General features: G+C 40.8%; 1 protein-coding gene across 1 annotated transcript; it reads right to left on the bottom strand.

The window, feature by feature from the left end:
• Nucleotides 1-536: 536 nt before the first annotated feature.
• On the bottom strand, nt 537-19,804 carry LOC149458208 (uncharacterized). Its single transcript, XM_089682497.1, has 2 exons — nt 19,263-19,804; nt 537-8,689 (listed from the first exon to the last, which is right to left on the bottom strand). Exon 2 carries the CDS (start codon nt 5,289-5,291, stop codon nt 3,210-3,212), a length of 2,082 nt encoding a protein of 693 aa, XP_089538623.1. The 5' UTR covers nt 5,292-8,689; nt 19,263-19,804; the 3' UTR covers nt 537-3,209.
• Between the last annotated feature and the right edge of the window lie 6,215 nt (nt 19,805-26,019).

Genomic DNA, 26,019 nt, shown 5'->3' with positions numbered 1-26,019 from the left:
GCACATGCTAACACAATGAACATCACAAACAAACAAACAAACTCCTTGACGTGGGACTGTGGCTTACTCATGTATTTGCAAATGTGTGCAAACAAAACCCTGTGTTTTTAACACAAACTGTTAGACAGGGCCAAATTGGTTGTTTTGCAGGCTGGCTGGTAAGTGTTGCTGGGAAATCCTTTGCTTGTTTGCAGTGTGCATTGCCTTTCCATGTGCATCTTACTGCTAAAGCTGGTTATAGGTTGGGACGGTTGCCATTTTTTTGTACAGTTGGCTAATTTGGACGCAGGGACACACTGGATGCCTTTGTTATCATTTTGGTATAGCTGGGCATCAAGTGTGTCCCTGTACCTTTAAGAAGGGATGGGCTTCTCCAGGCACACCTTGTGGCAGGCGCAGCACCTTTTGGTGCCTAGTGCGCTGTGGCATTAGAAAAATTATGCAATTGCTGTTTCTTTGTTTGATTAGACTGACTTTACTCTGTAATTCCTCCAATGCCGCTCTATGGATGCAGTAGGTTTAAAGAGCACACCGAATACTTTAGGTAACTTCTTTAATAACTTCAATCTTCTTCATATAACACTGCTTACAATGGCTTATTTCTTTCATATTACAATGGTTTAATTCGTATTACATTGGATTGATTCGATAGATTCGATAGATTCGTTAGCTTATGTTCTTAGATTAATTCAGTAGATTGATAAATTCGGTAAATTCGGTAAATTTGTTTGATTATGATTACTCTACAGTGACTTGATTCGTAAGTTCGTAAGTTCGATAAGTTCGTAAGTTCGGTGGAACTAAAGTAAACACATACAACATTTTTAGACACAGATCTACCTGCACTGTTAAACAATAGAGGAACACACAAGTGCATTAAATACCTATTTGGCCTGCTCTGCTTCCATAAAGCTTTCTGATTGGAACTGTCTGTTTCCTCTTCTGTCTGGTGAGCATGTGTCTCTAGAAAATCCTAGCAGGGAGTTTTACACAGGCACAGATGTGAAACTGGCTGGGATTGGTTAAGGCTCTGTACAGTGTGAGGCTGTCTGTGATTGGCTCACCTTATACTAACTCTTAAAGGCATATTTTCCTTTTCTGCTTCTGATAACACAATGAATATATAAATGTCATATAACAATCAAAGACATAAATCACAGCAATGATTCTGCTTTTCGCTTTAACATATGCACATATATACTGTACTGAGGTTATTGGCAGGTTTGGTATACACATATATGTGAACCATATTAACAACCTAGAACTGGTCTTAGCTGGCCAGCTACACTCCCACCAAAATTACTTATAATTCTATGTTCTCTGTAATAGGAATTGAACATGAATTTGAGGAATTTTCCATCAGTTTCTCAATTCTCAAGTGTCTTTGTTACTCTCAAGCAGAACAACTAACTTTTGTATTGGACGTTCCAACTTGAGTGGAGTTGTGAGACGTTTTCCCTTTTTGTCCAGTTTTGAGTCTCCCATTTGTAACAAAACTCTTCTTACTAGTCCTTCTTCGTCCTTTCAAGCTTCTAGGACTTTGGCCAATTTCCATTGACTTCTAGGTAAGTCGTCTTCCTTTACTAATACTATGTCATCAACATGAACATTTCTTCTAGGTGTTTGCCATTTACTTCTTAGTATGAGATGAGCTAAGTACTCCTTGCTCCATCTATTCCAAACTGCTCTGATAGATATTGAACTCTTCGCCATCTTTTCCTTGCGTATAAATCCTCTTTGGTGAAGTTGCCAGGTGGTGGCTGTATGTAATCAGACTTAAGGTGAAGTAGATGGTTGGGAGTTAGAGGTTTCAAACTTGTTGGGTCGTTGATGTTGTTGACTGTAAGTGGACAACTGTTAACAATAGACATTACTTCATAGAATAGTGTCCTAAGTGAAGCATCATCTAATCTTCCGGCGTTCTTTTTCAAAACTGAACTTAGTACATTTCTTACAGTTCTGATTTGCCTCTCCCAGACTCCGCCTGTATGGCTTGCATGCGGAGCATTCATGTGAAAATCACACTGTTTCTCTAACAAGTACTCAGTTATTTTTTCTTTATCAATCTCTTTTAGAGCCTTGTTCAATTCGTTCTTTGCTCCAACAAAATTAGATCCTTGGTCAGATCTAAGTTCTCTGACAGTACCTCTAATGGCTATGAAACATCTTAAGGCGTTGATAAAGGCGTCGGTTGACAAATCTTCCAAGATTTCCAGGTGAATTGCTCTGGAGCTTAGACATGTAAATATCAGTCCATATCTCTTGTACTCCTTGCGGTTTTGTTTGGTGATAAATGGGCCGAAGCAATCCATTCCGCTATAAAGAAATGGTGGAGATGGGTTTACACGATCAGCTGGTAGATCAGCCATTCTTTGTTCTTCTGTAGGTCTACGTGCCTTTCTACAGATTACACATTTACTTATGTACTTCACTATAACTTTGCTTCCTTTCACTATCCAATAACCACCTTCTCTCAAACAGCTTTGAGTAAAGCTTCTTCCTTGATGCAAGGATTTGTTGTGGTAGTGATTGATAATCAATCTTGTGAAGAAAGAATTTTTGGGTAGAATTGCTGGATGCTTAACTCTGTTAGGTAGCGACGCATTTTCCAGCCTCCCTCCCACCTTCAGTATACCATCGTGCAGAATAAGATTAAGCTTGTACAATGGGTGGTTGTTTGGAAGTCTCCTAGGTTCTTGACTAAGTCTCTTCAATTCTTCACTGTAGAATCTTTGATGAATGAGTCTTATAACCGTTTCTTCAGCTTTCACTCTTTCCTCTACATTCAACGATTCTTTCTTTCTGATTCCTTTTGCTAAGCGTTGAATTCGAGCTACTATGTTTATGACTGTATTCCACTTTGAACATCTGGCTAGTCGTTCAAGTATGTCATCTTGACACTTGGCAGCAGTGCTCATTGTTTGAACTACCTTTACTTCTGGATCACCCATAGACAGTTCTGTATAACCTTCACTGGGTATGATTTCCCTTTCCCAAAGGAACTCTGGACCGGTGAACCAGTTTGAATTCTTCAATTCTGTTACATTTAGGCCTCTTGAAGCATGATCTGCCGGGTTTTGCTTTGTGTCAACATAGTGCCAATGTTCTGGATTCGTTGTTTTTCGAATTTTTTTAACTCTGTTAGCGACAAAAGTGTGGAATCTTTGAGCTTCATTGTTTATGTAACCTAGGACAACTTGTGAGTCTGTCTAAAAATGCTCTTCATCTATTTTCCATTCCAATTCTTCTTTCAGAAACTGACTTACTGATGCTGAAACGACGGCTGCCGTTAGTTCGAGTCTTGGTATTGTCTGAATATTGTTGGGTGCGACTCTGGCCTTTCCCATAACTAGGGCACAGTGTATCTTTTCTTCTCCTATTACTCTGATGTAGGAGCACTGACCATAACCATGACTACTGGCATCTGAAAAGTGATGAAGTTCTATTTTCTTGTACTTTCCGAAATCAGGAGGTACAAAACATCTGGGTATCCGAATTTCGTTCAAATTTTGCAAGTCTCTTATCCAACTCTCCCACCTTGGCCTCAAGCCTGCAGGTATGGGTTCGTCCCATCCCAACCTCTGTCTGCATAATTCTTGCAGTATTTCTTTTGCTCTGAGGATTACTGGTGATAGGAATCCCAACGGATCATATATTGAGGCTACTGTGGAAAGAATGGTACGTCTAGTTGGAACTTTCTCTTCCATGGATATTTCAAAGAAAAAATTGTCGTTTTCTACATTCCATCCCAATCCGAGTACATTCTGAACTGGAAGAGGATCATAGTTAAGATCCACATTCTTCATTGTTGATGAATGTTTGGAGTCACTGATGGATTCTAGTACCTCTCTGTCGTTTGAGATGAATTTGTGAAGACGCAGGTTTCCCTTTGCGCATAACTCTTGGCTCTCTCTCACCAATTGAATTGCCGATTCTGAGGATTCTAGGCTTATAAGACCATCATCTACATAAAAGTTTTTCTTCAAAAAATTTGCTGCTGATGGACAATCCTTTTCATTCTGATTGGCCAGATACTTCATACCATAATTGGCACAACCTGGGGATGATGCTGCTCCAAACAAGTGTACTTTCATCCTGTATTCCGCTGGCTCTGTATCTGTATCTCCGTCTTCCCACCATAGGAACCTCAGGAAGTCTCTATCTTCTTCCTTCACATGAAATTGGTGGAACATCTTTTCAACGTCGCACATGACTGCTATGGGATACTTTCTGAATCTACAGAGTACTCCAGGTACAGTGTTTGTAAGATCTGGTCCCTTTAGTAGATGATCGTTCAATGCAACATTATTGTACCTTGCTGAGCAATCAAAAACTACTCTGATCTTATCCGGTTTCTTTGGGTGATAGACACCTTGATGTGGGATGTACCACACTTCTCCATTTTTAGGCTGACCATCAACTTTCTCTGCGTGCCCTTCTTTGAGGATTTCTTTCATGAATTTCAAATAATCGTCTTTGAGTTTGGGATCTCTTCCCATCCTTTTCTTTAAGCTTTTCAATCTTGCCAGGGCAAGATCTCTGTTATTTGGCAGATGAGGTCGTTCTCTAAAAGGTAGGGGCATTTCAAGATGACCTTGTTGATTTTGCTGAATGTTATCTTCTAGAACTTGTACAAACTTTATGTCCTCTTGGGAAACACTCTTTTCATTGCAACTTACGTCTGCAAAGTCGGATTCTAGGATTTTGAGTACTTTCGCTGGATTTACAGTTGGTAACTCTTGGACAGATATTCTATGACACAATCCTGTCACCTGTCCTGAATCTGCAATCTGTCGTTTTCCTCCAACAACACCCCATCCTAGATCAGTTTGGACTGCATAGGGTTCACCCTTTCCTCCTGCGATTATCTTTCGTGGCACCAAGGCCTCGGGACAGTCGTAGCCTATCAACAGTCCAACACCAAATTCCTTCAGCGGGGACATTTCATGAGATATGACAGATAGGTGTTCCCATTTGTTGGCTGTTTCACAGGTAGGTATGCGATCTCGATCCAGAGGTATGTCGTCTTTTGTATAAGCTGGAGGTAGATCTAATATGCAGTTTGAGTGGAGTCCTCTAACTCTCAGTCCTTTGACTCTTTGACTGTTCACCAATGTGTCTCTTCCTGTCATTGTGGTAAGTTTGAGTTTCACTGGTTCTGTGGCCACTTGTAATTTCTTGCAGATTTCTTGATCAATGAAGGTGACGTCACTCTGGGCATCCAGTAGCGCATAGGCGTATACCTTCTTGTTCTTCCTTTTAGGATTTGAAATACACACTGGTACAACCATTCACGTGCCATTGATTTCTCTTTCTCTCACTCTGCAAGAGAATACTGTTGCTTTATTTTTTTCCTCAGTGTTCTTGGGCATTAAGGATTTCTCTTTCTTTGGACGTTCTTCATGTAGTGGTGTAGGATGGCGTCCTTTACAAGCGCTGCAAGCGGCCTTTTTCTTGCATTCTTTAGTAATATGGCCTTTTCTTAAACATCCAAAACACAGCTGATTATCAAACACAAACTTCTTCTTTTTGTCTGGAGACCTTTCCTTCAATCGTTGGCACTTATGTATGGAGTGATTCTCTTCACAGAACATACACTTGAAGGTAGTCTGAAGACTTGTCGGTTCAAACTCTTTAATGATCCCAGTAGTGATGTTGAACTTGCTCTCATGGGCATCTGGGCCTTTAGTAGCTGTGTTGGTTGCAAAGCTAGTTGCTTTTGAGCGTCTTATCTCTCTTGTAGGCCCTTCTTCTAAGGGTTTTAAGACATAAGATGCTGTTACTGGATTACACGCTACTCGTGCTTCCTTATTGACAAATTCAGAGAACTCTTTGAAACTTGGGAAGTTTTTGCCGTTATCTAACTGTTCAGTCACATAGCGATTCCATCCAGAAGCCACTTGTTCTTGTAGCTTGGCTAGCATCCTGTGGTTTTCTAGATAGTCGTTCAATACTTCTAGTCCTTAAACATGTGGAATAGCATTGCTACATGCTTGCAGGAAGTCGCCATACTCTTGGAGCTTGAAGTGTTCTTTAGGACCTATTTTAGGCCAGTTTATCAACTTCTCTCTGAAAGCTCTTTGTACTAAGAAGGGATGACCATATCTTGCATTTCATTTTTCCCAAGCTTGCTTGTAGGTTTCTTCATCTTTCCTATAGAAGTTGCCTTCAAGAACCCTTTTTGCTTCTCCGCCAGTATACCGCTGGAGGTAGAATAACTTGTCCACTGGATGGGAGCAATGATGTTCAATGATCATTTCAAAACTTGCCTTCCACTCTATAAACTTCAGTACGTCTCCAGAGAATATAGTAGGTTCTGGAACAGGAAGTCTAGTGAGAAATATTCTCTGAGGTTTCGCCGGGTCAACAGTTGTAACATCCTCGTGACCACTGCCATGACATATGGGAGTTGAATTATCTGGTTCTCTTTTTCCACTTTGTCCTGAATCAGGTGAGTCTCTCTTCTTTTCTCTCTGAGCAGGGATGAAAGGACTATGACTTATTTCTTCACTACATGCTGGAGATTTCCTTCCATTTTCCTGGGCATAAGGAAGAACGTAGGAGTCAGCTTCTCCACTTAGCACTGATTTGGATCTATGACTACCCTGATTCGTATCCTCTTCGTGCACGCTGAGTCTGGCTTCTATAATCTTAACTTCCTTCTGCCTTTCCAGACTTTCCATTTTATGGCGCTGAGCTTCCAGTTCGGCTTCCATTTTATGGCTCTGAGCTTCCATTTTATGTCGCTGAGCTTCCATTTCGGCTTCCATTTTATGGCGCTGAGCCTCCATTTTATGTCGCTGAGCTTCCATTTCCTGGCGCTGAACCTCAATGGCAGATTCCATCTCAACTTCTGCTCTTTTGGCAGCGAGTTGTTCAGCTAATTCCTTTCTTTTGGCTGACGTACTTGAGAACTCTGTTATGTGGCTGGCACTTCTGCTAGTGATGGAAGTCAGACTTGAGATTGTGGTTCCTCCTAAGGACCTAGCATAGTCCTTCATGAAGAGCTCATTCATTCTCTTTCGTGCCTTGACTTCATCATAATTTGCTGCAGATGATAGTTCTCTCATAAGCTTCACTAAATCCCTAGTGACTGCGGTACATGTATCCATGTTCCTTACAATATCCTGGGAGGGTGTCAAGGACGACCGCAAGTTGACATATGCTGTCATAAGCTCTGACTCAGAATCTTCTACTGTCTCTATCATTTCACTCATATTCTCCTTTATGCTTTCTTGTTTTAGCTTTCTGCGAATGTCTTTGATGTATGCTATCCACCTCTCATACATTCGGGCGAACTTTTTTCCTTTCAGTGCTGCCTCTTGCTCCAAATTTTCTAGCACCTTTTGGGTCAGTTTTCTGTCCCGTGATGAACGTCTTAGTTCACCTGTTTCAGCTATATTTGTTTGGGGCGAGACTACCGTTTCATTGCACCTTTCAGATACAGACGGGTTCTCTTGCTCTTCACCTTCTACCATATCTATCATTGCATCCGCTAACAGTGGGGTGGCAATGCTAGGCTCAGCCATTTCTGAATGCTATAACAATTAATATGAAAATAAGGACCTGTCACTTTAAATGCAATACTAACAAATGCAAGAATAAATGACTTTCACTTTACATGTAATAGCACTAAAACACAGGCATTAAATTACTTTCACTTTAAATACTTCAGAGTCATATACTATAACTGTCTCTCTTTTATTAAAAGTCTGTATTCTCTTGAGCACAAAAATGTCTCTTGCAGAAACCTATGTGCATAAGTGAGTAATAAAGGAAAGCTCTGACCTTAATTGAAGAACAGGTTACCGTGATCTGAAGGTTGCAGAAACAAATGTCAGTCTTAAAGGAGACTTGCGATGCTCTGCGGTGACTTTGCGATGCTCTGTGGTGACTTTGCGATGCTCTGCGGTAACTTTGCAATGCTCTGCGGTGACTTTGCGATGCTCGGCGGTGACTTGCGATGCTCTGCAGTGACTTTGCGATGCTCTGCGGGAACTCTCTGGATGCAACACGTGGGCTCTTGATGGATAGCGGTGCGGGCACTCTAGCTCTGGACTCTGGCCCTCCCCCCATGCATCTCTTTCTCTCTCTAGGGGTGCAGGAGGTTTGGCGCTCTTTCTCTGACTGTCTTGCCTTTGCCGTTATGCCACTTTAAGAGTTGGCTGCAGTCTAATGCGCACGTGCTATGGCCTGTACTGTTGTTCCGCTAAGGTCTCCGCGTGGCGGTATATCCTGGCGCTCTGTTTCTCTAGTGTACTCTTTACTGTACAAGTTGAGGAGCGCTGTTGCTTGACCTCTGAGGGTAATAGTTCCACTGTGGCAGGCGCAGCACCCTTTGGTGCCTAGAGCGCTATGGCATTAGAAAAATTATGCAATTGCTGTTTCTTTGTTTGATTAGACTGACTTTACTCTGTAATTCCTCCAATGCCGCTCTATGGATGCAGTAGGTTTAAAGAGCACACCAAATACTTTAGTTAACTTCTTTAATAACTTCAATCTTCTTCATATAACTGCTTACAATGGCTTATTTCTTTCATATTACAATGGTTTCATTCGTATTACATTGGATTGATTCGATAGATTCGATAGATTCGTTAGCTTATGTTCTTAGATTAATTCGGTAGATTGATAAATTCGGTAAATTCGATAAGTTCGTAAGTTCGATAAGTTCGTAAGTTCGGTGGAACTACAAGTAAACACATACAACATTTTTAGACACAGATCTACCTGCACTGTTAAACAATAGAGGAACACACAAGTGCATTAAATACCTATTTGGCCTGCTCTGCTTCCATAAAGCTTTTCTGATTGGAACTGTCTGTTTCCTCTTCTGTCTGGTGAGCATGTGTCTCTAGAAAATCCTAGCAGGGAGTTTTACACAGGCATAAATGTGAAACTGGCTGGGATTGGTTAAGGCTCTGTACAGTGTGAGGCTGTCTGTGATTGGCTCACCTTATACTAACTCTTAAAGGCATATTTTCCTTTTCTGCTTCTGCTAACACAATGAATATATAAATGTCATATAACAATCAAAGACATAAATCACAGCAATGATTCTGCTTTTGGCTTTAACATATGCACATATATACTGTACTGAGGTTATTGGCAGGTTTGGTATACACATATATGTGAACCATATTAACAACCTAGGACTGGTCTTAGCTGGCCAGCTACACACCTGCCCTTAACCCATCCATTTATACATGTGCTCCTATTATGGAGGCTTTGGAAATTTTAGTTAGGTTCACAGTATACAGAAGACCCTTGATGTGGGACTGTGGCTTACGCATGTATTTGCAAATGTGTGTAAACAAAACTCTCTCTTTTTACTGCAAACTGTTAGACAGGACCACATTTTGCAGGCTGGCTGGTAAGTGTTGCTGGGAAATACTTTATTTGTTTGCAATGTGCATTGCCCTTCCTTGTGCACCTTACTGCTAGGGCTGGTTATAGGTTGGGATGGTTGCCATTTTTTCTGTATACACCATACTTGGCCAATGCCTCTGTAAGCTGGAAATTGGTGAAGTAGACACTACTACTCAAATGATCTCCACTGAGTGCCCGGCCTGATACATTGTGCACACAGGAGGTCAGCCCATCGGTGTAGGCGCCATTCATAGAATACTATGGTATATACAGTACATAGTTATATTGGTCCACGCTGGACCACTATAACTATGTAAAAATATGCCGTGCCTGTGATTCTTCTTAACAGTTACTTAAAATCAGGGTTTTTTTTCTCAAAAAATAGGAGCAGGAACTCCCCCCTTCTGAGTCACTTCTTGTCTCCACCTCCTCCTACCCCCCTCCCAACACCATCACTTGGTTCCACCCACTACCCACCTCCCAGTACTGTTCTTTTAAAAGAATACAGAACCAAATATAATTTTTTGGTGCAAAATAATTGTTATGGAATTTGTTAGTGATAACAAGAAAAGCAGAAAAATAGATACCCTGTAGCCAGCAGCATTAGACCCCCGCAGCAACAATAGATCCCTCCAGCAACAGACTGCCAAAACAAAATACCACACTAGGAACAATAGACCGCCAGCAGCTACAACAAAGTTCCCAGCAGTCAGCATCAATAGACTCTCATACAGCCAGCAACAATAGATAATATACCCCTCCCTCAACAATAGACCCCTTCCAGCAACAATTGACCCCTATTAACAATAGATCCCCCAGCAACAACAGACCTCTCAAGCAATAATAGACCACCACAAAAACTAGATCCCCTTTAGTGACAATAGATCCTCCAGCACACCCCAGAACCCCTTGCCATTACATACATTCAGTGCTGGAGGTGCCGGAACTGCGTTCCCCCGCGTTCCCGCTGAAAAAAAGCCCTCCTTAAAATGACTGAACTGCTCATTCACAGCAGTTTGAAAATGGTGTTCCAGGGACAATGAAGACTATTTGGTCTGCAATGCTGTATATTAGAAGCCAAACTTTTTCACATGTTTAAAGTAGGGAAGAGCTAAAAATTGTCCGATTTTTGCTTTCTGTTTCCCACTGGGCTTATTTATATCATTTATATACTGTACATCAAAGGACTCATTTTTATTCTTCAGTTGGTCAGTTCTAGGAAAAATATATCTAAAACCGAGATCTTTGTCTAGAAATGCGGAGCAGAGGGCCATTATGAGGACTTATGTTTTGTAGGAAGAAATGCTATGAATGAAGAAGAGGAATTCACCTTCGTACACCACCATGTAATTGTCTGTGAACAAATGTGTGATTTTAGCCCGAGGCAGTCCTTGTTATTACCTTTATTAAAAATGGCAACCTGCTGAGTTGTGTTAGTCATTCCACCTCAGGCTCTGGGTTACTGCAACTGCTCTACAGCTATGCTGGGGCCTCTGGGCTGTAAACAGACTATGGGATGTCTATACACCTTCTTGTCCAGCCTAACAGCTTCCTATTCAGGTATTCTAAATTCCACGAGTGTCAGTGCAAGTATGCCTGGTGTTCCATCATGATCAGCCGGCCTTTTTATGAGTATTGTACACATAATCTCATACTGTGGATACCCCATTGCTGTTTAATGACTTTCAGACCTAGAATGGGTCTTCATCAGGAGAAGGGCACTATTTTTACACCATCACATAAAAAAGACACTAAACATTACCCCTTAATAATCAACCTTCTAGAACCTCTGAACCTTAATCCTATTAATCAACAGCCTATAGTCATGGAATAATACAATAAAAGGCTTAAAGTGGAAGTCCATCCCAACTCTAAATATGCTAGAATGTCTCCTTCCCAATCCTGCTACCTATACTGCCTAACCTGTGTGAAAAATATGTATACTTACAGTACCTATTTTAAGTCTGCTCCAGTCAGGTTACATGATCCCCTTTGTCAATGAGTGGGAACTGCAGGGGAGAGGTGGGAGTGCTAGACAACACCTAGGATTTATGGGAGCTGTGACATCACTCATAAGCTTCCATGCCCCAGCGATTGTCAGCACGCCCTCCTTTCCCCTGCAACTGACACAGGGGATCATGTAACCAGGTGGGAGTGGACTAAAGCTGGCCATAGATGGATTTTTTTCTACCATCCAGCCAGCTGGTCAAAAAAAAATGGATTAACCCGTCCACACAATCAAAGTGGATGGAGGAATCCTTTGTGCTGTGCTATTGTATTCTGACAGCGGGGACTCCTCCACTGTCAGAATACACTGATCAGCTTCTCTCAAAGGGGAATATTGGAAAACTTTGGTTGAAGTTAATGTTTTTCCGTCATCATTAGATCAACTTCTCTTAAGTGGAAATGGCCTTACATGGATCGAACTTCAGCCTGTTCCTGCTACTTAAGAATTGTTAAGTATATAGATGTTTTTTTACACAAGCTAGGCAGCATAGGTAGGAAACATTTTTAAGCATAGTTAGTGTTAGGCAGGAATTCCACTTTAAAATAACAGATATAGTTCACAAAAACAATTTATGTTTAGATCTACTTTTTGGGGCTAAAGTTTGAAGTCTATAAATGTGAAGTGAGAAATATATCACATCTTTATGATAAGGACACATTTAAATCTTTCTTGGTGCAAAATAGAGGAGATAAGGGATATGATTTCTTCCCCCCTAGACTTTTGGAAGGCAATGCAACTTAGACCTTACCTGACCTTCACAGAGTATCATAGAGCACTGTGGGGAGCAGAAACCACTTTTGAGAAGCATTGTTGGACCCTTTGTTGCTACCACATGGTGTTCTACTCCTTACTGATCAAGGCACTGGAGGGGTATACACCACTTTTCTTTTTCTTTTTTTAATTTAAATATTTATTAATTTTTCACAGTAATAACAAAAACACTTTCAACTTATTCATAATAAATATACAATTTTTCTAATTACTTTATTTTTTCCCTTCTTAAAACATTTCCCCCCCTTCCCACCCCCCCCAGAACCCTCCCCCCCAGAACCCTCCCCACTCTGCATTTTTCACTACCCTTTTTTTCCAAAGCAAGTATATCCTACGCATCTATCAATTCTATGTTGTTCTAAATTTCACTTTCTCACATTTGCTACAAAATTTTCCAATTTTTCCCATTTCGCGGAAAATACCTTCAACTTGTCTTCCTGCATATAATATAGCTTCTCCATCTTACTGATCCAGTTCACTCTTTCTATCCAATCCTCCTCCTTCGGTACTTCTGTTTTCTTCCAATACTTGGGTATCAGACTCTTTGCAGCATTCATATAATACCCTAAACCTAATTTCTTATATTTACTAACTGATAGCTTTGAACTATGCAACAAACACAACCCTGGATCTAACCCGATGTTCATTTCAGTAATGGTCTCTATTAAATGTACTATTGTTTTCCAGAATATTTGGATTTTTGGGCATTCCCACCATATATGATACACTGTCCCCACTTCCCCACACTCTCGCCAACACCATTGTGATTTTTCCCCGCTTATCTTACATTCTACACTTGGTGTAATGTGCCATCTTGTCAAACATTTATAGTTTATTTCTACTTCCCTCAAACTTACACTTTCGTGCACTAATCTATTTTTTTTTTTTAGTTTTTCTTCGTCTAATACCACCCCCATATCTCTTTCCCATTTTACTATGTGGATTGGTTTTGTATTTGTGTCTAGTTCCGTAAGAATTCTATATATTTTGGCTATTCCGTGTTTCCCATCCCCCCGTGTCTCCAACAACCTTTCGAACAAATTCCAATCCTTTTTCATTCTCACAGGTTTTTGGAGATTTCCAAAAAAACAATTTAATTGGTGATAACGCCACTCATCTAACCTAGTAAAAATCTTTCCCTTTTCCTTTTCCAACTCTTTAAAAGACTTCAATTTCCCCTCCCCCATTATATCTCTCAGTTGTACATCTTCCTTTTTAAACCATTTTCCTGTTATCTCTTCTCTACCTGGGGGAAAAAAAATCTGTGTTTCTAAGTGGCATTAGTATGGAATTAAATTCCCATTTCATATATTTGTGTAATTTATCCCATTCCCTTAAAACATTAACAGTGTACAAACTTATATCCTCCTTCAATCCTCTAAATTGTGCTGGTAACCATATAACTCTATTCAAGTTATTTCCACAAAGTGTATTTTCTATTTTTACCCAACTTTTCCCCTCTAAATTGAACGTCCAATCAAAAATTCTCCCTAATATTACTGCTTTATAGTATCTCTTAATATCTGGAACTCCCAGGCCTCCCTTCCCTTTCTTTCTACTTAATATTTCATAGGATACCCTCGGTTTTTTATTCCTCCAAATATATCTTGTTATCCATTCTTTTTATTACTTTGAAGAAGGCTTCTGGGAGTTTAATTGGGATCATTTGAAATCTATATAAAATTTTCGGTATTATTATCATTTTTACCAGGTTTATGCGTCCTATCCATGATGGGAATCCTCTTTCTAATGTTTTTATTTCCCCTTTTACTTCATTTACTAATGAAATAAAGTTTAGTTTATATAGATTTTTATGAGCCGCAGTAAGTCTTACTCCCAAATATTTTATATCTCTTTCTTTCCAGATGAAGGGGAATTCCTTTTGTATTTTCTCTTTTTCACTTTTTGGGATATTTATATTTAAGATCTCAGTTTTAGTTGGATTAATTTTTAGATTTGATAGTTCCCCATATTCCTTTAATGATTTCATTAGGTTTGGTAGGGTTATCCTGGGATTCCCCACATAAAACAACAAATCATCCGCAAAGGTCACCACTTTATGCTCTATATCTCCTATCTGGATTCCCCTTATATCTCCATTCTTCCTTATTGTTGACAGTAAAGGTTCTAGGGACATTACATACAATAAGGGGGCCAAAGGACATCCCTGTCTTGTTCCATTTGACATTCCAATGGGCTCTGTTTTTTCCCCATTTACTATTACTACTGTGGAAGGCTCCCTATACAACTTTTTTATCCATTCCCTCATTCTAACTCCAATTCCCAGAGCCTCCAAGGTGTCCATCATGAAGTCCCAATCTACTCTATCAAAGGCCTTTTCAGCGTCAATTGACATGACCGCCGCCGGTACCTCTCCTTTTTTACTCTTCTGAATAAGCATCAGGGATCTCAACCCATTGTCCCTACCCTCACTTCCTGGGACAAAGCCCACCTGGTCTCCATGTATCCATTTTGGCATAAACTCCTTCAACCTATTTGCCAAGACCTTTGCATATAACTTGGTGTCTAAATTCAGCAGTGAAATTGGCCTATAGTTAGCACACTGTGATGCGTCTTTTCCTTCCTTCTGTAACAATACCACGTGAGCCTGTAACAATTCTCTCCTCATATCTATCTCTCCTCCCAGGGCATTCATATATTTTTCCAGTTTGGGGATCAGTTGTTCACTAAATTTTTTATAATACCTCGCCGTGTAACCATCCGGTCCTGGGCTTTTCCCCATCGCCATACTTTTTAGAGCTATTTTAATTTCTTCCTGTGTAATCTCTACTTCAAGGGATTCTAATTGATCTTCTCTTAGTTTCGGTAGACCCGCATTTTTTAAATATATCTTATGTTAAATAGGGGAGGGGCTCTGACGTCACGACGTTGCATTGGAGAGGATCGGCGATTCCAGCAGAGGCAGACAGAGAGGCAGAGAGCATTATCAGCTTCTATATATCTGTAACAGATAAGTGCCATAATCTGCTATATCACCGCTTCTGGCAGCAATAAACTACTTTCATACAAAAGGATAAGACACCATGGTTTTTCTTTTCTCCATTTGATTTGCATCACCAACTCTGAGGAAAGGTGGATAAGAGGAGGAGGTGTCCCCAGGAGTGGAAATAGGAGAGATTCACATATGATCCAAAGATTCATCCATGAGTGGCTATGTATATGGAGTGAGAGGAGATAAAAAGAGGATCTGAGCAGACCTTCACTCTCATTTGGAATACCGTATATAGGAGTATCATCCCACCAGTCCTGGAAGGACAAAAAGTTTATTTGCCTAAATTCATTTGGGCAAATATAAAGGTGAGCGCATATTGAGATCACACGGCACCTGGAAAGTGGGATTAAGGAGTTCACCTGCACATTGCATATTGCACCTATTTATATATAAAAAAGACTTTTTTATTTATTTATGCACTATATGTATTATACTTGCACTATTTATTGTAATATTATTATTGACCGAGCACATTAGTTAGCACTTTTATTGGTATAATTCCAATATTGATTTATATGTCACATCAACCACTTATTATTAATTATCATTATTGTATTTATTTATTTACTTAGATGAGTGACACACTATATGTGATAAAAAACCTGTAATAGGAGCGCGGCACTATAAATATATATTTACTGATCATTAGACACAACACCAAGTGAGTTTGTGAATGTGTCAGCGCACCCAGTATTACACCTAGGCAGTTTACAACTACTAATAATTATAGTTACACCTCAGTCATAGTAGCTCACAAGTATTCACCCATATTTTTCATGAAGTCCCAATCTACTCTATCAAAGGCCTTTTCGGCGTCAATTGACATGACCGCCGCCGGTACCTCTCCTTTTTTACTCTTCTGAATAAGCATCAGGGATCTCAACCCATTGTCCCTACCCTCACTTCCTGGGACAAAGCCCACCTGGTCTCCATGTATCCATTTTGGCATAAACTCCTTCAACCTATTTGCCAAGACCTTTGCATATAACTTGGTGTCTAAATTCAGCAGTGAAATTGGCCTATAGTTAGCACACTGTGATGCGTCTTTTCCTTCCTTCTGTAACAATACCACGTGAGCCTGTAACAATTCTCTCCTCATATCTATCTCTCCTCCCAGGGCATTCATATATTTTTCCAGTTTGGGGATCAGTTGTTCACTAAATTTTTTATAATACCTCGCCGTGTAACCATCCGGTCCTGGGCTTTTCCCCATCGCCATACTTTTTAGAGCTATTTTAATTTCTTCCTGTGTAATCTCTACTTCAAGGGATTCTAATTGATCTTCTCTTAGTTTCGGTAGACCCGCATTTTTTAAATATATCTTTCTTTTTTTTTTTCTATTTTCCATTTCCATCTTATTTATTGCATCATAGGGATTGATATTGTACAGCTTTCTATAATAATCCATAAATACCTTTGCGATCTCTTTGTTTGAATGAACCAGTTCTCCCTTAGGGTTTTTTATTTTATCGATGTAATTCCTATTTTTCTTTTTCCTTAAGGCTCTCATTAAGAATTTTCCCGGCCTGTCTCCCCATTTATATTTCTCACTTAACACTTTATTATATACTCTCCTTCTCTCCTCCTCCATCAAGCTCTCTAATTCGCCTTTTTTTTTTATTAACTTCTGCTTGATTTCTTTTACTATGCTATTTTTATGTGTCTGTTCCAGGTCACATATATACTTTAAGAGCCTACTGATTTTCTTTCTCCTTTCTCTTTTCTTTCTTGCCCCAGCTGCGATCAGGATACCTCTTATATATGCTTTATGAGACTCCCATACTGTAGTTATCGATACATCCTCTGTCTCGTTCTCTCTGAAAAATCTCTCAATTTCTTTCCCAATCCTCTGAGCGATATCCTCATCCAGGAGAAGTGCTTCATTCAACCTCCATCCCACCCCCGATGTTTTCCTCCTTCCCCAACCCATTCTCAAAACTACAGGGGCGTGGTCTGAAAGAGTCATTGCTCCTATGTCTACTTTGACCATTGACTCTAAAAATCGATGTTCTATCAATATGTAATCCAGCCTTGAGTACGTCTCATGTGCATTCGAGAAGAATGTATAGTCTCTGTCCTTCATATGCATAATTCTCCATGAGTCCACCAATTGAAACTCATGGATCAACTTCTTTAATAATCTCAGAGATCTATTCCCTTCACGCTGCACAGAAGAGCTTGTATCCTTTTGTGGGTCCATACAGAAATTAAAATCCCCGGCTAATATCAAACAGCCCTTTTTAAAGTCCATCAGTTTTCTTAACACACCTTTCAAGTACATCTCCGGCTTCTTATTTGGACAGTATACATTTGCTACTGTGCACTCCACCTCTTGTATTTTGCCTTTCAGAAACAGATATCTCCCTTCTGGGTCCACTTTTCTATCCTCCAGCTCAAATCTTATATTTTTCCTGAACCCTATTGCCACCCCTTTAGCTCTCCTGACTGGGGTATCTGCATAATACCATATTGGATAATCTCTAGATTTTAACTTAACCTTAGATTCTATCTCAAGGTGTGTCTCTTGCAAAAAAACCATTGAGGCTTCTCTATGGTGTAGTTCTTTGAATAATCTAAAGCTCTTCCCAGGACAATTCAACCCTTTTACGTTATATGTGATGACTTGTAATTCTTCCATCTTACTTATATCCCTCCTTTTCCCTACCAATCCTCCTCCTTTTTTCTCTTACTTTGGTACCCCTCTTAATCCTGCAGAGTATTATCCCTAATATCAATACCTCTTCCCCCCAACCCCCCCCCCCCTCCCCCCTTCCCATTTTTAGGCACCTATTATACCTACTATTCATTTGTGGGGACCCCCTCCCCACCTTTGAATTATTGCTAAGGGTCAAAACTCCGCCCATGGACGGCTTCTTCTCCCTCCACCTTCCCCGGGCCCCCCATTCTCTTTTTGTTTTTCACAAAAGTCTCTCAGGTCTTCTGGAAACAATAAATAAGCTGTAACTCCATCTTTCCATCCAATTAAACACGCTGGGGTCCCCCATCTATAGAACACGTTCTTTTTCCTCATCTGCTCTAGAAGGGGTTTTAAGGATCTCTTTCTCCACAGAGTCTCAGGTGTAAGATCCGCATATATCTGGATATCCATATCTCCAAAGCTAATTACTGCTTTTCCTTTGATCTTTCTCCAAATTGCTTCTTTATCTCCATATTTGTTAAATTTGACAATTAAATCACTTGATTTTTCTTTCCCAGTACCTTGTTGGCTCTTTCCTACTCTCACGATATCCTCCAAATCAATCACCTCTAGGGCCGGTCTATCCATTATGGTATTTAAAATTTTTCTTACTACTTCTTGCAATGTTTCCCCTTTTACGTTTTCTGGAACTCCTCTTATCCTAAGGTTACTCCTCCTGTCCCAGTTATCTTGTACCTCCATCTTATATATCATTTTTTTCTGTATTTTCCACATATTCTTTATTTTCTTTTCTAATTCCTCGATGTTTTGAGCCTGATTTTTAGTTTTCTCCTTCATTTCTTCCACTCTCATCAACACCTGCCCCAGGTCATTTCGGATAGTTGCCAGTTCTTGTTTTATTATTTTCTCTAGATCTTTAAACATCTCTGCCATTTCTTTCTTATTTGGTACTTGTAGTTCTCTTTCATTATCATTCCTCTCCATGTCCCTATTGCTTGTTGGTTACTAACATTTAGTCCCAGCGATAGTCTAGGACTACTTTCCAGACTAATATCTCCTTCAGCTTTTCCAACTTTACCTTGAGATCTTTCTGGGGTCACTTTCCCCTGGGATGTATACTGCTTAATCGTTCCTGTTTGGGACCCTTTTGGCCCACTTCCTTTACTACTTTTGTTCTTCATTTCTTTCATGGGCCTTGCTCTCCTTTGTACCTAGATGGTTCCCATAAATATAAAGGACCCAACCTAGCCCAATTTGTAACCCAATCTTTATAAGTTGCTTAATCTTCTTTTTCTTTTCTTCCTCTTTTTCTTCCTTTTTCTCCTCCTCTATTCTCTCAAAAAGTTCCCTGGAGTCCCCCTTTTCTCCTCCTCACTCCTTATTTTCCTCCACAGCACTTATGGGACATTTAACATAAAACAGTTCAGAGTTCTTTCACTCACCCAAGTCTCTCGTCCCTGCTGTGAAGGAGGTAGGGGTCTCAGGTTTGCAGCTCCTCTGTACAGATATCCAGCTCCTCTGTACCTTGAAGGGGGTTCCACAAGGGCTACTTATCTTTCTTCCTTAACTTCTGTGCTGATCCACCACAGAAAAGCCTTTGCCAGGACATTCATCTCCATGTTTAGCCAGCCAGGGATCCGACATAGGGAGCAGTGTACACGAGGGGCAGTGCGCCTGGGGGAGAAAGCCGCCTTCTCCCTTTCTCCTCACACCGGCCGGCTTCCTCCGCTCCCAGTGCTCCTTTGCGGTTGTTCACGTGACCCCACCCGCTCTCCGATCCGCCGAACTTCGGGCGGACCTCTCTCCCTTTGTGCCGGCCCTGCGCCTCCGCTCTCCCGCCATGCACCCCCGGCACTCAGGTACCGATTCTCTGCAGTGGGGCTGCCTCTCGATTCATTTGGAGGGCCCCTGGGAAGGTCGGTGGAGGAGTCTTGCCAAGAGCTCCTACTCCAAGCCCTGAGCCGCCGCCATGATCAGGCTCCTCCCTCCACTCCACCATTCATACACCACTTTTCTTACAGAAGTGGAGAAGAGACCAGAGAACAGAGGGAGTGAATGTTGTTTTTTGCCCACTGCTCATCATTTCCAGTAGATTTCAGGATTCTGTGTTTATAAATTCATGATGAGGTGGTACTGAATCCCTATAATTTTACTCAAGATTTATCCTATGGTTTCGCCTTTGTGCTGGTACAAGACATGTTCTAAACTGAATTTCAGTTCTTGACAGCGGATTTTCACCCCTGTGGGGATTGCCTTCTTGAAACATGTATAATTCTATGACCTTGTTGTTTATGTTGCTAGGTACTGTTTGCATCTTAAAAAAATCTTAATCAAAATGCAAACATCAGACTGGATAGTGGTAAACGAAGCCAATGCATTGTCATAGATTGCAGTAAACAGCAGTATGCACATAAATGAGTCAGTTACAGTTCAGTAAACAATATGCTCACTAGGCTATATCAGCATAGAATGGAGTTCTAGTCAGCTAGATTAGATTAAACCTGGTAATTCACCAAATCAGCAATAAGTAATGGCACTTGAAAACAGTAACAGCAATGGTAATCAATACTACGATAACTCCTCTGTAAACAGTAGGCTATATTCACTTTAAAGTGTACTCTATATGAATGGCAGCAATGACATTTAAGACTCCCTAAAGATGTACTTCTTACTATGGACTTTAGGCAACATTCTTGAGAAGCAACTATCTGAGTGAGCAGTCTTTAGCCCTAGTTCTTCAGCCGGCTAGAGTTAAGACCTCAACTTTGTAAAATTGAATTGTGAAAAAAAATGAATTGTGTTGCCTCACCTTCATTACAATGCTTTTAAAGTCCCTATTTTGTAAATGGCTTCTTTCATTTTTGCTTTCTTGAGTATATCTTTGAGATGTGTTTGTTTTCCGAGATATGGTAAAATACTTTTTAGGCTGCTAGTAAGGATAGGCAAATTTAGCTTTGTGGCTGTCCTGTGATCAGCAGAGCAGCATGTGATTGCTTTTGGGTGTTCTGGGCTCTTCAGGCTGCAAGTTTATTTGCTTCCTCCAGTCTTCGTGAGATTTCCAGAATATAGTGGGCTGTAGAGTCCAATGAGCAGCCTGAATATTTATTTAGTTACAGCAAATCCCGAGGGAGGTGTGCCCAGATGGCGTTTGGGGAGTATATAAATAGTGTGGAGTCTTGGAGAGCAGGGTTCTTCTTCCCGCAAGAGAAGACTTCCCAGCCAGGAGGACTGCTAGCTCTTCTTGTCAGTCAAGCTTAAGATTCTGCCTGTTTCATTGAGGTCCCAGCTGTGCATAGCTAGGGGGCCTATTATGCTGCAAGTTCAGAAAGAGAGCTAAAAGAGGGGTTTCACCAAGGATCCAGTCTGAAGGCTCACTGAGTAGACTGTCTGCCTGGAGACATTCAACTCCCAGGGCCACTGTGAGTGCAGGAGTGAAAAATAGGAAGAAATGCACTAGCCTAGTGCATTATCTTAAAAAAATGGAAATAAATATTAACCACTTCAATACTGGGCACTTTTACCCCCTTCTTGCCCAAGCCAATTTTCAGGTTTCAGTGCTATCACACTTTGAATGACAATTGCGCGGTCATGCAACACTGTACCCAAACTACATTTTTACCATTTTTTTCACACAACTAGAGATTTCTTTTGGTGGTATTTAATCACCACTGGGGTTTTTATTTTTTGCAAAGTTAACAAAAATGATTTTTTTTTAAAAACCCACGTTTTTCTTTGTTTCTGTTATAAAAGTTTGCAAATAAATAATTATTGTTCTTTACAAATATAGGCCAAGATGTATTCTGTATTTCTTTGGTGAAAATAACCCAAATCAGTGTTTATTATTTAGTCTGTATAAAAGTTATAGAGTTCACAAACTATGGGATATATCTGAAAATTGATCAATCCTGAAATACTCACAGCCAATCTAATTTCTTGAGGCCAAAAATTTTGAAGTTGTAATTTTTTTGTCATAATTTTTTGTAAAATTAAGAAATTAAAAAATGTTTTTTCACAATTTTTTTTTACATACTGTCACCAGTGCAGTACAGCGTCATCATATAACTGGTGTGGCGGTGATCAGGGACACTGACTGGTGACAGTACGAAAAAAAAAAAAATTGATAATTATTTTTCAAGTTTTTACTTTTTTATTACTTTTTTCTTTTTTTAAGATTTTTTTTTCATATTTGGGTTCCCCTATTGTCCTGCACAGCCAGGCAACATGCAATTTCCACTGACTTGCATTCCAGAGACAGTAAACAGCTCAAGGAGAGCTTGGTTTTTAAGTTTTGATAGCCAAACCTTGTCACCCACATGAAAGATAGGATGTGATCTGCGATGACTGTCGGCAGCCTTTTTATAACATTCCCCCAAAGTCTCGATCAACTTCGCCTAAATCTCCTGCAATGTAGTTAATCTTTTGGCAACAGCAGGAATTTGAGTTGCGATAGGGAGCTCAGGAATAAAAACTGGATGATACCCCGTATCGAGGAAAAAAGGGCTTTGGGAGGTGGAGCAATGTTTAGCATTGTTATAGGCAAACTCTGCCATAGGTAGATAGTCCACCCAGTCATCCTGAAGATAACTGACAAAATACTGAAGGTACTGCTCTCAGTCTGACCATTAGACTGTGGATGAAAAGCAGAGGACAGGTTAACTGTTACCCCTAAAGCTGAACAAAAGCTTTTCCAAAATTTTGATGTAAACTGTACTCCTCTGTCAGATACCACATCATAAGGAATTCCATGTAGTTTAAAAACATCTCGAACCATCTACTCCGCAGTTTGCTCAGCAGAAGGTACCCCCTTAACAGGTATAAAATGAGCCATCTTAGTAAGACGGTCGACGACTACCAAGATAGTGGTCATTTCTTTTGAGGGAGGTAATTTGACTACAAAGTCCATAGAAATTGACCCCCAAGGTCTTGATGGAATAGGAAGTGGATGGAGCAACCCCAAAGGAGAAGCTCGGGGTGTCTTATGACGTGCACATGTCATACAGGAGGCCACGTAGCGTTTGATATCTTTCCTATAACTAGGCCACCAGAAGGAACGTGACAAAAGTTCATCTGTCTTTGAAATACCAAAATGTCCCAAGTTTAGAATCATGAACCAATTTGAAGGCATTAACCCGAGCAGACTCAGGTACATAGAGACGATCTACTTAAGTCCAAAAGCCATTCTTGTATTCAAGGTTAATGTCCTTAGGAGGATCATTGAGAAGTGGGTCATTCTCATACCCCTCTTTGAGAAGACTCAAGAATGTCTTTGTACTTGTGGCCCCTAGGAAGTTCTTTTGAGTTAGGATTAAACATTCAGAGTTGCCCTCCTGGGGAAGCTCAGACAGCATCCTTGATAAGGCATCGGCCTTACCATTCCTCGATCCAGGTCGATATGATATAATAAATTGAATCTGGAAAAGAATAAAGACCAACGTGCTTGTCTAGAAGACAAATCTCTTGGCCGAGCGAATTAATTCCGGATTTTTATGGTCAGTGAGAACAGTTACAGGATGATTAGTCCCTTCTAGTAGATGCCTCCATTCAGAAAAGGCTTCCTTAATTGCCTGTAGCTCTTTATTCCCAATGTCGTAATTCTTTTCGGCTGAGGACATCAAACGAGAAAAGCAGGCACAAGGATGAAGCTGCATTTTTTTCATCACTTCGCTGAGACAGGATAGCTCCAACAGCAGAATTAGAAGCATCCACTTCCACTACAAAGGGTAGTTCAGGATCGGGATGTACAAAAATTGGTGCAGAAGTGAAAAGCGTTTTTAGCTTTCCAAACGCAGCCTGTGCCTCAGGGGCAACAGATCACGAAAAACATCGTTGATGAAATGCTGAAAAGTTGCAGGGGCATTGCAAAGTCCAAACGGCATAACCAAGGACTCAAAATGCCCATACCTGGTTCTAAAGGCGGTTTTCCATTTGTCTCCTTGACGAATGTGGACAAGGTTATATGCCCCTTGTAAATCAAGTTTTGTAAAGATTTTGGCAGAATGAAGTCTTTCCAACATTTCAGAGATCAAGGGTAGTTGATAGAGGTTTTTTTTGTGATTTTATTCATGTCTCTGTAGTCAATGTATGGACATAAGGTGGAGTCTTTCTTTTCAAAGAACAGGGCTGCTCCTGCAGGAGATGTTGAGTGTCTAATAAAGCCCTTCTCTAAATTCTCATCGATCCACACTCTGAGCACTTTTAATTCAGGTTCTGACAGATTGAAAAGGCTCCCAAAAGGTATTTCTGCCCCTGGCAGCTGCTCAATGGGACAATCATATGGGCGATGAGGGGGTAATTGATTGGCATTTTTCTTGTCACAGACATCCCGGAACTCATGGTATTGTTGGGTCAAGTAGTCATATGACTGGATAGCTACTATATCAATTTGCGATTCCTTAGCCGGTGAAGAACTTAGTCGACAAAGTTTCTTACAATATTTTTCACAGTGGGGGGACATAATATCTATAGTCCGTGCTCCCCAGTTGATGGAAGGATTGTGAGTGGAGAACAAAGGAATGCCCAGGATGATAGGAAACTTGGGTGATGTTATCAGCTGAAAGCTGATGGTCTCACAATGGTCAACCTCAAACTACTGTACCAGGGGAACCGGTTTATAGGTAACAGGTCCTGAAGATAAGGGTGAACCATCAACTGTCTCCATATCAATAGGGGTAAATGTATTTCTTGCTTGAATATTATTGCTATGGGCAAATTCTGTATCCATATAGTTCCCTCCAGCCCCGGAGTCCAGCATAGCTGAGCAGGAGGTTTCACGGACCTCGGAGACAAGTTTAATGGGGATGACAAAATGAGAGAGTAGAGAGTTCACTTTATTTTCTTCAGGAATCAGTGGGGAGACAGACTGGCTAATAGAGTTTATTTGTTCAGGCACAATCACATCAGCCATAGCAATTGTTCTTCTAACTTTGTTAGGCCAATTAACTGCATAATGACCAGAGTCCCCACAATATAGACATAGGTTCTTTGAACATCTTCTCTCTCTCTCCTGAATGGAAATGGATCTCTTGATAGCATCAACCTGCATGTGTTAGAACCCAGAGAGACTTTTGAATCCTGCTGAACAAATGGACTAGCAGAGAGATGCATGCCCCTATTATTTCCAAACATTCCCAGCCTCTCCTTCCTCCTTTCTGTAGGTCTTTGATCAATTCGGATACATAATTGGATGTATTCCTCAAGATCATTAGGAATATCTACTCTGGCAAGGTCCTCCTTTGACCTGTTCAGAAAGCCCTTGGCGGAACTGGCTTTTTTGTGCTGCAGGTTTCCAAGTGGTATCTGCGATCCAACATCTGAATTCGGCTGTGTACTCAGCGACCAAGCGTTTACCCTGCCACAGACTATGCAACTTTGCTTCGGCAGTAGTACAACGGTTGGGATCATCAAAAACCTGATTCATCGCGGTCAAAAAGGTATCAAAGTTTTTCAGAGTTCCACTGTCTTGTTCTATATAAGGGGAGGCCCAAGCTAGAGCTTCCCCAGTCAGAAGTCCAATAATAAACATTACCTTCTTTTTCTCTGAAGGAAATGCAACAGGGTGCATTTGGAAATATATCCGACATTGATTAAGGAAACCCCTGTAGTGGCGGCGGTCTCCATTAAACTTCGATGGTTGGGGCTGGGGCATATGTGAGTTGGCATCATCTTGGTTCAGCAGTTGTCTCTGCAGAGTATGAATCTCTCCCTGTTGCCTATCCACTATGCTTTCTAGTTTGGCAACTTTTTCTTGATGGGTAACCCTGAATTCCTGCAGCTAGCTCAGCAATTTGCTGCCTAAGAGGAGCCAGAACGTTTGCTATAGAGGCCAGATTATTCTGTCACGATCAGGGGTCAGGCTCGAAGACCAGTTACTATAGCAGTGGAAAGGCTCACCTGAAACCAGCAGGATAGGTACACCAGCAGGTCACCCTGGCAGAGGAGTGGGATCACCCGAGGTGCGGAGTCTAAGTACCAACCAGTGTTCACCAGAGCTCCTGATGGTGAAGATGGATTTTGCTGCATGTTAGTACCAGGTCGTGGTCCTCAGGATCACCCCACCAGGAGGTGAGCTAACGGAAGTCCAGTAGCGTATAAACAGGTGAGGATCAAACGGAAGCGTGGTCAGTAAACAAGCCAAGGTTGGTAAGGAGCAGTCGCAGGTTGGGATCAGGCAGAAGCGTAATTCGAGAACAATCAAAGGGT

The sequence above is a fragment of the Staurois parvus genome, unplaced genomic scaffold, assembly GCF_062004578.1.
Source record: "Staurois parvus isolate SC_StPar_1 unplaced genomic scaffold, SC_StPar_1.0 ptg000291l, whole genome shotgun sequence".
Taxonomy (NCBI): domain Eukaryota; kingdom Metazoa; phylum Chordata; class Amphibia; order Anura; family Ranidae; genus Staurois; species Staurois parvus.
This window is presented reverse-complemented; position numbering and strand designations above follow the sequence as displayed.